Source organism: Sciurus carolinensis, chromosome 2 (assembly GCF_902686445.1).
Source record: "Sciurus carolinensis chromosome 2, mSciCar1.2, whole genome shotgun sequence".
Classification (NCBI taxonomy): domain Eukaryota; kingdom Metazoa; phylum Chordata; class Mammalia; order Rodentia; family Sciuridae; genus Sciurus; species Sciurus carolinensis.
This window is the reverse complement of record NC_062214.1, coordinates 89824410-89836747: the sequence shown is the minus strand read 5'-3', so window position 1 is coordinate 89836747 and position 12338 is coordinate 89824410. Positions and strand designations below refer to the sequence as shown.

The 12338-nt window shown below is 51.4% G+C and overlaps 1 protein-coding gene across 1 annotated transcript; it reads left to right on the top strand.

Moving 5' to 3' along the window:
- The first annotated feature begins 248 nt into the window (after window positions 1-248).
- On the top strand, window positions 249-3098 carry Kbtbd13 (kelch repeat and BTB domain containing 13). The gene is given in 3 exon segments (XM_047541550.1): window positions 249-272; window positions 274-1842; window positions 2814-3098. Coding segments are annotated over 2 exon segments (1377 nt in total). The 3' UTR covers window positions 1627-1842; window positions 2814-3098.
- The last annotated feature ends 9240 nt before the right edge of the window (window positions 3099-12338 follow it).

Sequence of the window (12338 nt, the reverse complement as noted above, 5' to 3'; positions counted from 1 at the left end):
GATGCTCAGTACATAGTCGTTCTTATCACTATTTCTTTTACAGAGGTGACCACGCAGTTCTCCTGATGCCCTCCGGCCCGGGGCCATCCAGCCTGCGGGCCACCACATCACATGTGCCTACTATCTTTAGCCAGGGAGGTATTTATATCCCCGGGGGAAGTTTTTTTTTCGCAGTACGGGGTAGCCCCAGAGTCGGTGGCTCCGCGAATCCAGGTCCCCCGCGGCAGCCTCCGCCCCTCTGGCTCACCATGCCGCAGGGCCCTGAAGTCCCTGGTTCAGGTCTGGGTGGGCGGCCAGCTCTTCCAGGCTGACCAGGCACTGCTGGTGGAGCACTGTGGCTTCTTCCGCGGCCTCTTCCGCTCCGGCATGCGGGAGGCTCGCGCGGCAGAGGTGCGCCTGGGCGCGCTGAGCGCGGGTGGCTTCCGTACCACGCTGCAGGTGCTGCGAGGCCAGCGGCCGGCACTGGCGGCCGATGATGAACTGCTGCAGGCGGTGGAGTGCGCCGCCTTCCTGCAGGCGCCGGAGCTGTCGCGCTTTCTGGAGCATAGTCTCACGTCGGACAACTGCACGTTGCTGTGCGACGCAGCCGCCGCCTTTGGCCTGAGAGACGTGTTCCACAGCGCCGCGCTCTTCATCCGCGACGGCGAGCGCGAGCTGGCGGCCGATTTGGTGCTGCCAGAGGCCCGCGCCTATGTGGCTACCCTGCGGCCCAGCAGCTATGTGGCCTTGAGCACTCACACGCCTGCGCCTGGCTTCCTGGAGGATGCATCACGCACAATGTGCTACCTGGACGAGGAGGAGGACGTGTGGCGCACGCTGACCGCGCTGCCCCTGGAGGCCAGCACAATGCTGGCAGGAGTGGCCACGCTGGGCAACAAACTCTACATTGTGGGCGGTGTGCGTGGCGCCAGCAAGGAAGTGGTGGAGCTGGGCTTCTGCTACGACCCCGAAGGAGGCACATGGCGCGAGTTCCCCAGCCCGCACCAGCCACGCTACGACACGGCACTGGTGGGCTTCGACGGCCGCCTCTATGCCATCGGAGGGGAGTTCCAGAGGACAACCGTAAGCTCCGTGGAATGCTATGACCCAGCCACAGGCTGCTGGAGCTTCATGGCTGACCTGCCACAGCCTGCAACAGGGGTGCCCTGCGCCCAGGCACGTGGCCGCCTCTTCGTGTGCCTGTGGCGGCCAGCAGACATCACCGCAGTAGTGGAGTATGCGGTGCGAACTGACGCGTGGCTACCGGTAGCCGAGCTACGACATCCGCAGAGCTACGGTCACTGCATGGTGGCCCATCGTGACAGTCTCTACGTGGTGCGTAATGGACCTTCCGATGACTTCTTGCACTGCGCCATCGACTGCCTCAACTTGACCACGGGCCAGTGGACGGCGCTACCCGGCCAGTTCGTCAACAGCAAGGGAGCACTCTTCACTGCCGTAGTGCGCGGCGACATCGTCTATACTGTCAATCGCGTGGTCACGCTCCTCTACGCCATCGAGGGTGGCACCTGGCGGTTGCTCAGTGAAAAGATCGGCTTTCCCCGGCCCGGCTCCTTGCAGACCTTTCTCCTGAGGCTGCCCCCTGGCGCTCCTGGGCCTGTGGCCACACCGTTGCCAGAACTGTGAACCCTGAGCTGGCGGTAGGAGAGAACACCCTGAGTCTTCCCTGAGCCGAGACTGAGTTTGTGAGACTGGTTTTAGGAGCTCCTGGGAATTTCTTGTTCCCTATTGAGACACTCAGTTCTCGTGCCTTCTGATGGTGTGAACATACCCAAGAAGCTCAGGGAGCAACAGTGATACCTGATCGGAGCCCTCAAATCACTTGGACTCTGCTGAGAGCTGGTGGGTCATGGTGTCAGTGAAAAGGGTAGAGAGGTTAGGATTTGAATAATCCAGGCTTATACCGGAATGGGCCAGCAATCCAGCATGGCTAGGAGTGGGTTAAGTGATGTTAACCAAACTAACAATCAGTAGGCACAAATTAGTCGCCTAACAATTTCCCAACACAGTGCTAGGCCTCATGAGAGCTGTAGTTGCTAGGCAGGGGTCCACAAAGCTCAGGGTCTAGCCCAGAAAAACTCAATCCTAACTGAACAGTTAAAACAAAAGGTTTACACATACTTGTCTCCATCCACAAAGCAACATTTTTTTTTTTTTTTGCTTGTTTGTTTGTTTGTTTTGGTATCCAGAATTGAACTCAGGGGCACTTAACCACTGAGCCACATCCCCATCCATTTTTTGTATTTTATTTAGAGACAGGGTCTCACTGAGTTGCTTAGGGCCTCCCTAACTTGCTGAGGCTGACTTTGAAATTATAATCCTCCTACCTCAACTTCCCTAGCCACCATGTGTGCCATATGCCCAGCAACCTGTTTTTCTTTTTAAACCCATTCATAATATAACAAAAGAACCACTGAAGGAATCAGTGGGGTAAAGGAAAAATAAGGAGATGGGAAAGATATAACTTCAGGAAGGTGGAGGGTAGACAAATTGTAAGCAGGAGAGAGATTAAGATACTGTCTGAAAAGGGAGGTTCAGACCATCGATACTGAGAGCTCAGGAGGAAAGCTGGGGAAAGACTGGAGTAGTTGGTAAGTCTCTGAGAGGCCAGCCTTTAAGGCAAGCAATTGCAGATGGAGATATTTTAGGGATGGAGTGAGACTGGGCTGACTTGTAACAGACAAAATGACCTAGCTTGGAGTGAGAGTTGTGGGAGAGAGAAACGGTTTCCTGCATACCCTTGGGGACATGGAACATCGGGGGGCACACAGGTGGAAGCCCCTTGCTAATCCCCTTTTTTGCCATCACCACAGGGACAGTGGACTGTTAACCCCATGACTTCACTCAAGGTATGAGCCCATCCTGCCTTATCTCCTCAGTTGTATGTCTTCCACTCTATTCTACAGGTTCCATCTCTCTCCCCCTAGCTTCTGCTCCTGCCATTTCCTCGGCCTAGAACACCTTTCTCCTCTTCTTCCCTTTTTTTTTTTTTTTCCTCTTCTTCCTTATCTTCCCTTTTCTTCTCCTTCTCCGCCCCCCCCTTCCTCTTTCTCTGTCAGCTCTGTACCCACCTCCTCTCTGCAGGATTGGCTGATCCAGCTCCTCATTTTCCTGATGTTGTCTGCCTGCAATTGCTCAACGGACCCCTGGCTGTGACACCATTGTGTGTGTGTGTGTGTGTGCGTGTGCACGCATGTGTGTAGCCACACACCTACACAGATAGTAAGGACAGACATCCTGTGCTTATAACTGAGCAGGGCACTTCCCCACTTACAGAATAAAATGATGAGAGCTTGCAAGAACCCAGGCTGTAGGGTGCACTGGTTAGGGCAGTTGGCTGGTGGTGTCCTCCTCTAGAATATCCAGTCCTGGCTTCTAGACAGATGCCTGACAGCCCTGCAGCCTGTCCATGGACTTGGGTAGACTTCTCTGAGTGGTCCTGAGTGGTCTCTGTCATCTAGGACCTGAGTCCCAAGGGAAACTTTGGCCTCCTCAGAAGTGAAGAATACAGCATTGGCCTGGAGGCTAATGTCAGGGCTGCCTCTCACAGCTTCTTCCTCTGACCTATGTCCCAAGCCTGGAGAATGCTACTCTCAGAAGCCCTGGACCTTCCAACCCGGGAACAGCCTAGTCTGATGAGTCTTAACAATAAACCCTGACTTTTGCATCCTGTGAATGCTGTGCACAGTCTTCATAGCCATCTCCCTCTCTGTACCTGCCACGGTCCTGGAAATTGATACTCTCTCCATGAGGCAGATGAGATATGTAAAGCTCAGAAGCTAAGCAACTGGCCCAAAGCCACACAGCACAGCAGAGATCCTCATTTATGGTTCTGTCAAAGTATAGTTTTAAAATCACATGTCAATGATTTCTTTATCTCACTAATAAGGGGATCAAAAGAATGCAAAGTTGGTTGAAAAGAGCATTTGAAAGACAGGGCTTTTTGTATTTAGTTGGTGAAGACATGCTGAAATAAGTTTGCTAAGCTAGAGATGCTGCTGGACACTGTCTTATGTGCAATAAAACCATCATTTTTGTGGTTCTCTCCTGGACAAGAAATCCTTTGCATCTTCGCATCCATGCATGTACATACTTGTGCAGGCATCCATGAGTTAGTAGAGGACTTCACAGGATCAGCTCTAATCCATAGTAAGTTATTAAAACAAAGGTACATGCCCCTTAGCAATTAAGGAGCATTTCACTGTTTAGCATTGTCCCAGAGTTACGCTGAAGGACCTGCAGTCCTCCTTTTGCATTTTTCCAAGTTATGAATAAGTTTTCTTAACAGTTCAGAGCACTCCCCACCCCCATGCCTTCTGACCAGCACTGAACACATGGGATTTGTGACATGGAGGTCCTTGTTGATCAGCACTCAGGCTTTTTCACCCACAGAACTGTGTGTACACTTCCAGCTGCCGAGCTAGCTCCCTGAATTTGGTTGTTCCTTCACTCTGAGGAATCTTCTTTTGTGCACGATAGTAATAGCACAGCATTCATTCATACAGAGACTTCCTGCAGTTCACTTACTTAAATAAGAATTTCAAGGGTAGACAGCTCCATAGCACCCCTGCTCCTCCTCACAAATAAAAACCTCAAACCCAAAGATTACATGCACAGCTAGTAAGTGGCACAGTCTGACTTTGAACCCAGGGCTACATGTTTGTTTTCTGTGCTGCATCTCTGCTTAGCTGATGTTCTGAGATGGACAGGCCGTCCATATCTTTAACATCTCCTCCCTTTCATCCTTTTCTCAATGTCCTTACTTTTTCTTTGGGTTCATCAGTTCCCTTGGATCCAGCTCTTTCTCCTCTCTCTCCTGGGTTCTCTTATCTTAGGATCTAGCCAGAAAACTAATGGACCACTTCAAGAGGGTTTCCATGGCTGGCTAAAGCCATGGAGTAGGGTGGGAGTTGCACTTTCCCAGAAACTCCCTCCCTCCCAGGAAGTGTGGGAGAAGTTTTCAGAAGCAGCTCATCTTCTCCTCTGGCTCAGGGGTCCTCAGAGTTAAGGCTCTGTAGTTCCATTCATAGCCAGTATTGCCTTGGCAGGGATGGTTATCATAGCTGTTTTGCAGGTGAGGAAGCCAGCAGAAAGCCAGCATGAGTCACCCAAAGTCACACAGCCAGTTAAGTGGAAGAGCAGAGTCCTGAACCCAGGATGAGAGATTCTCAGCTTCTCATACCTTGGCATCTAGACTTGACCACTGCAAAAAGCTATTTGGGGGCCCAAACCAGGTGCATGTAGGCAAATTACAGAGGCCCTTAGGAATTACTGAACCCAGATACCCTGGTTTTAAATCTCTCTGTCCTGTCTCAGAGGCACCTGAAAAATCTGTCCTGATGATGACAGTCAGGCACACATGTGTGCGTGTGTGCATGTGTACGCGCGCACACACACATACACACACACACACACACACACACACACACACACACAAATCTTAAAGCAGCAGGGAACATTTTCCTAACTCTCTGTGGCCACCCTGGAGAATGACTCCTGGTACTCTCTTCCCTAGTCTTCGCAAGCTTTTTCCTTGACCTTGACTCTGGATACCCTGCACTCCAAGCTCTCCTCTCCCTAGAGATTACCCTCCTTTGTTTGTGTAGCTGTCTACAGGAGGTGTAGAGATGAGGCAGAAGTTAGGTCTTCCTGCACTGCCTCACACCCCTGGCCTGCTTCTGGGATTGCCTCCCTTCAGCATGTTCCCATGGTAGCCAGAACCTTCTAACCAGATGCTGGACAGACACGTTGCTCCTCCACACAGAACCCTTGGGCGCTCCCCTTCCACTACAGTAAATACCAAAGTTCTTCCAGGATATCCCCACCCCATTTCCTCCTCAACTTCATCTCTCACCACTGCCCCCCACCTGCCATCACCCTGCTGTTCTTGAAGAACACCAGGTGCACTCCCAGCTCTGGGTCATTGAACTGTGTCCCTCTGCCTGGTGTACCTCCCTCACTTAGACATCTGGCTCACATCCCCATCTCCTCAAGGTGTTTGCCCAGATGTCTGTTTGATTCTTAGGCCTCTCACGACCTTCCTATTTAAAATCTGCCTCACCTTTCTCTGCATTCCCTCTTCCCTTTTCCTGATTATTTTCCTCCATAACATTTATCATCATCTTTCATGCTGTATTTTCACTTGTTTATTGTCTATTTCCTCCTACTAAAGTTTAAGCTCCATGAAGGCAGAATTTTTATTTTTATTTTTTCAGTGCTAGGAGTCAAACCCAGGGGCATCGTTCATGCTAGGCAAGTGTTCTACCACATCCCTGGTCCACGGGCAGAGATTTTTGTCTGTATCATTCACTACTGAAACATCAGGACCTAAAACAGTGACTAGAACATAGTAGGGGCTTAAACTTGTCAAATTTATGTCTGTTGAAAGAAAGAATGAATGAATCAACTGATGAGTCAAGGGAAAACCCACAGGAGAGGTACAGGACAAGAATTGGATTTCAGAGAGGAGGGGTACCATTTCTGGCAGGGCCGGTGGGCAGGTGGCCAGGGAAGACTTCCATGAGGAAATGAGCTGTCAAATCCTCAGGACATTCTGGGAAGAGGGGATCTGAGAATAGCAGCAGCTCATGGGTCACTGTTCTTCTTTCAAGGGAGGGGAAGAAACTGGGATTGGAAATGCTAATCATCCCATGAAGAATGGCTCCTCTTGGCGGTGGAGTACACACAGGGCCTGTCTGTTTATTTTCCTTTGGCCCCAAGCAGCTGGGCCTCTTTTTCATCCTAATTGCTTTGCTTCAAGTTGCTGTCACTTCTCAGGAACAGCAGAAAATTAACTGTGCTGGTGGGAGACACAGCTGTCAGAAGACAGCCACCTCTGAGCGTACTGATCATGGACACAGGATACAGGACCCTGGAGGAAGTCTCCACCCAACAATGTCCTCCACAGCCCTCAGGGTTTTGCCCCAGCTGGAGTGGGGAAGCATGAAAAGAGGGAGCTCTCTCTCTGGCATCTCAGGAATTAATAAAGGTAAAGGGGGTCTTTTGTTGGGTGGCAGGGCCTTGTGCAGGTTATGAACATCTAGTCCGACTCCTCTCTTTTCACAGGGGAAGAATATGAGGTCAAGAGGGACCAAGTACTTGCCTGAGCTAAATCTTGCATTTCTAGATTCCTCTTCTCATCGTACTATGCTGATCTGTTGTGTTATCTGCCAAGGCACCCAGGAGGGAGGTTCCCCCCAATGATCCATCAGGCCTGCCATCTCGGATTCCACATTTCCATCCTTATTTTGTCCAGTAAAACTCACTCCTCTTACGTTCTGTCCTTTCAGCATTTCGCTTTGATTCAGTAAGGAGGGACAAAGGAGTTGGTGATATTTGGGTACCTGGGCCCTTCAAAGGCACCCCCCAACAGTTTTGCCAATTCTAAGAGTGGCCCAAGGCCATTGGTTCAGTATGCTTCTCTTTCTGGGTAACTTATTTTCATCCTAATTAGGGCTTTCTAATGATGTGCCTAACTCCAAAGTGCTGGTTAGCAGAGAGAATTCCAGGTGCTCAGGGAGAGTGCTAGCACTGGGTTGGGGTGAAAATCAGGAACTGAAGATCTTGTGGGGCCTCCTCTGCAGGGGGACAGATGGGTCTACCTGCCAGCCCGCTGGTTTGGGAGTCAAATGTTGGTTGAAGGCTGTTTGACCTTGGGTAAGTTCCTGAATCTTTCTGAAGTTGAGGGCTCTCCACTATACACAGAGATGATCATTCCCACCCCAAAGGGTTGATACACATATAAAATGAGAATTTACCAATCAGCACATTCAATCCCCCCCTCCCATGCTCCTTTCTTCTCCCTCCTCTTCACACATTCCCCTCCTCCTTTATTGAGCTCTTGCTGTCAGGAAGGCACAGGCCTGGTGAGTGGAGCACAGTCTTGCAGTCTGTATTTAGCACTCAGAACCATTAAGCACAGACCTTAGCATTGGGGGGACCAGGGCTTTTATTCCAGCTCCATCACTTACCCGCTATGTGATCCTGGGCAAATGATTTCCTTATAAAATGGAGACAAAGAAGATGATGACACTCACCTTATGCAGAGTCATTGTGCAGATTGTGTGAAGCACCTGCTGTTGGGGGTCCAGAGAGGTGGGTTAGGGCCTGAGTGTGGGAGCCTTGAATGCCCAGCTGGAGAACCTGGGCTTTATTCTACAGGAAGTAGGGAACCATGGCACATTTTTGAGGCAGTGAGTGTAATAGACAGAGGTGCTCAGTGCTCCTAGAAGCTGCCCAATGGGAGCACAGGGGGAGGTGGGAGGGGAGTGTGAGGTCAGGGGACTCATTTCCCGGCTCCCTCCCTATGTGGCTGTCTTGTGCTTTTTCTTCCACTGACCAAGTCACAGGACCTGACAGGTGACCCTTTCTGTACAGTCCTTTCAGTCTCCAGCTGGGATGGCCACCCCTACTCTCCTCCTTCAGGTCAGGTGTGGTGAGAGCCCTGCTGTCTCTAGTTTGCAGTTCCTGGAATGGCTCTTAACCTTTTGTAAATGGCCTCATCCCTCACCTTTCCTCTGGGGACCCCATTTGAGTTGTCATCTCTTTCCTGGCAGGAGCTGCTGGATGTGTGCCCTGCCCCCACAGCCCTCTCTCTGGGCATGTGTCACTGAGTGGCTAGGCTTGGGCACAGGAAAGGATACTGGAATATGTCCATCTCATACCTTGGCCTGATTACACGGTGATGGGAACCAGAGGAATGTCTTATGGGCAAGGGCAGTGCCTCCGTGACCATGACTGGAAGTTGTGCCTTACCTCCCAAACCACTTGAATTTGAGGGGGGGGAAATGACCTTTAGAAGCTCTCTAAGGATTGGTTGGAATGGAAACAGAACCAGAGGCATAAACTCTAGAGCACGCAGCTTCTGCCATCCCCTTCCGGGTGAGGACCAGGCAGAACTGCAGCACCAGCCCCTAGGTAGGACCTTGTTCTCCACTGCCCTGGCCAGACCTGACCATCGCCAACTTTAACCAAGGGGCTCTTCAAGCTCCACAGTGAGAGTTCTGGAGACCCTTGCTCCAGGTTTAGCTCTGTCACCCATTTGCTGGGTGACATTGAGCTGCTTACATTGCTTCTCTGAGCCTGCTTTCTGTCTATCATTGGAGATGATAGGACACCTATCTGATGCCTATATTTGCTGTGGGACCAGGTGAGGGCCCCATTGTGTGGGGACCCAGTGTAGTAGTAGGGATGTTCCAGCTGCTAACTCAGACTTTCTGGATTCTAATTCAGTTCTAGCACTTTCTGACTGTATGACCTTAGGCAATTTAACCTCTCTGGATCTCAGGTGGACTTCTGTCAGTGAGCATAACAGTGCCTAAACTCTAAGTGCTGTTAGGAGGATAAGATACCATACAGAAAGAACTTCGAACAACCAGTGCTGGGCCCACAATGTCAATAAACCAGGAAAATCTCTACCCTCAGGCAGGGGCAGTGGATTGTGCTAGCAGTGACAGTTGGTCTGCCTTTAAATGGAAAAGGTGATTAATGACTATGTAGCAATGGAGGGAGCCCCAAAGAGGGGCTTTTGACCTGCCATTCCTCCTGATCCGGCACTTAGGGACTTGGGGCAGTGCTCCCTCTGGCGGAGGTGGGAGGGGGGGGTGTGTGAAGTGCAGGGGCAGGGCCCTGTCCTCTGACCTGAGCTGTGCAGATCGCCCTCCCCACCGCTGCGTCTGATGGAAGACAGATGAAGCCACTCGGGGTCCTGCACCCTGAGTTGCTCAAAATGTTTCTCGTAGCTTCAGCTTCCTACTTTGAACCCTCAATAGCTCGGGACTGCCTTAGGCTATCTCTTTGGCCACCCGCCCCCCACATGGCAGGAGTTGGGTGACAGAGCAGGAGTGGTGACTTTCTTGACCAGCAGCACCCACCCCTCTCCACCTGCTACACCACAGAGTGTGGCCACTGCTTCTGACCTGCTCAGGGGCATGACCCAGGCTCATCTCTGCTCCACTCCACTGCCATGCAAAATGTGCCATGTGCTCCCCAAAGGAGCCCATGAGACATCTTGGCTCCCCCTCACCCCTGCCCTGCCTTCCACGGGCCCCAGGTGGCCTCTCGTGATCAACAGCTGCTACCAGGATCTCTTCTTTGCTTCATTCTTGGTCACCTGGTCCCTCCCGGCTCTGAGAGCTGGACACCAAGGAATGTGGGTGGCTGCCATCATTCCCTAAAATCACCTTGCTGATAGTGTCATCCTAAGTACCGAGAGCGTTCCTTCACACTTCCTGGTGGTGCTTTCACCCAGGAATTCCCTTAAGCCTCTTTGGGAGCCAGTTTCCCTTCAGCGCGGGCCACTCCTCAGAGGGGTAACTTTCCTGGGTTTTCCTCCCTCCTCCCTCTTTTTTCCTTTCTTCATTCAGAAAGCACGCCTGAATGTCCTAACCACAAGCTGTATCAGGCTCAGGGGCAGAGAGACTGCCAGGTCAGTCCCTGTCCCCACGGCCCCACAGTAGGAAGAAGGATGGTTCCCTCAGCAGCTACAGGCCCAGTATGGAAGTTCCCCACAGGAGACCACACCCTTGCTGACAGTCTGGACCCACTTTCCCTCCCCCAGCTTAGACCAGGTTCCCAGGGAGACAGGATGAACTCTGCCCCAGTTGGTTGCTGCCTGTGCCCCTGTTCTCTCCCTGTATCCTGTTGGTGTTTTGGTTGTCAGCAGGCAGAACCATCTTTGGCTAAGTTAAGGACAACAGGATCTGACTAGAAGAACTTTGGGTGCTTAGATCACTGGGAAGGTCAGAGCGCCTGCTGGGGAAGAGTGGAGCCCAGTGGCTACGGACTCCAGGACTCCAGGAGCTGTGTCCACCCCTGGATGCAGCCAGATCAAGTGCTCCCAAGGTTCTGAGGTTACAGGCCAGGGCCAACTGGCCCTGTGTGGATGACTTGTGCCTGTCCCTGGTCTGCAGATGACAGGGCACTTAGGCAGAACACACTAAGATGACTATATCTGGGGGAGGGGCATTCTCCCAACTATACTGGGTGTCACTTAAGAATAAGGGGCAATGGTCAGCACAAGGCTTGCTGAAGACCTTGGAATAGCAGGGTTGCTGGGAGTATTTGAAATCTGTGGTTAAGCCATGCCCCCAGGCTGGCCTGGCCTGGGTCCTTGGCTCCCAAAGTCCCTGGCTTCCATTTTTCTGCCCTCATCTGACACCCAGTTAATGTCTTTGCTCAACCTGGAAACATTTTCTTAATGACAAAAAAATAAAACCATAGGTTAAAAGTCTTGAGCAGTAAAATAGCAGATGACGTCACATGGGCAGCTGCCCAGAGGACACAGAATGCATGTCTCTTGAGTGGGTGGCCTTATAAGGACAGGTTCAGGAGGAGAATGGGCAGGAGGGAGGGCCACCATCAGGAGCCTGGAGGCTGGGCTGGGGTGGGTACCCCACCACTGGGCTGGGGTTGGAGTCAGCAGGGGTGCCTGGCCAGGATCCAGTTCCACAGGGGAACTGGCAAAGTGCAACCTTCAGAGGCCCTTGTTGGGCCAGAGCCTGCCTGTCCTGCCCTCAATGCCATCCTCACCAGCACAGGCATCAACCTGCTCACAAGGAGCTGCTGCACTGACCCACAGACCAGGCCAGCCCCAGGAAGCCCCACTTCAGGAAAGAGGCCATTTCCCATGCTTTGTCCCACCTTCCGCCACTGCTGGGCCCAGCTGGTGTGGTATGCAATAAAGGTTTGAAGGGTGGAAGAATCAGTAAATGAATGGTTCTTTGGTGGTAGTTTTAGCTCATCAACTTAGCTGTAGTTCCTGAAACGCTGGTGGCTGGTGGCGTCAAAACATAAATAGCTTTGGATCTAACATTGCATCTTAGAAATTGAACTTTACTGTCTTTTCCAAATGTAGTTCTATTTTGGGCAATAGACACATGACTAACTTTCTGCCATCTTCCAGATTTTCTAATAGTTCTGCATTGCCTACAAATTATTCAAAGCAAGTTTGAAGGCCAAAGAATATTTTTAATGTGATTTCAAGTTGGCAGGCATTGAGGCTTAGTGGAAAGCATCAAGGGGCTGGCCAGCCTTAGGAGACTTGGGTTCTAGTTCTGCAGTGTAGGCCTGCAGAAATCCCTGTTACACATTGAAACACAGTGTCTGAGGTTGAAGCCCTAAGAACTGAGAAATGTGGAAGTTACGTTTCTTTTCTTTTTCTTTCTTTTTTTTTTTTTTTAACACACCTCAGCTCCATGCCCGGTCTCATTTGCCGGGTGGAGTGGGGCTGAGAAATTTGGATTTTGTGGTAATTGCCTCAGGTTTTTGCATGAGCCAGCTGGGAAGGCAGGGCTACCAGCGTCTTGGTCTCTGACCTCTGCTTGCCTCAGTCATGAGGC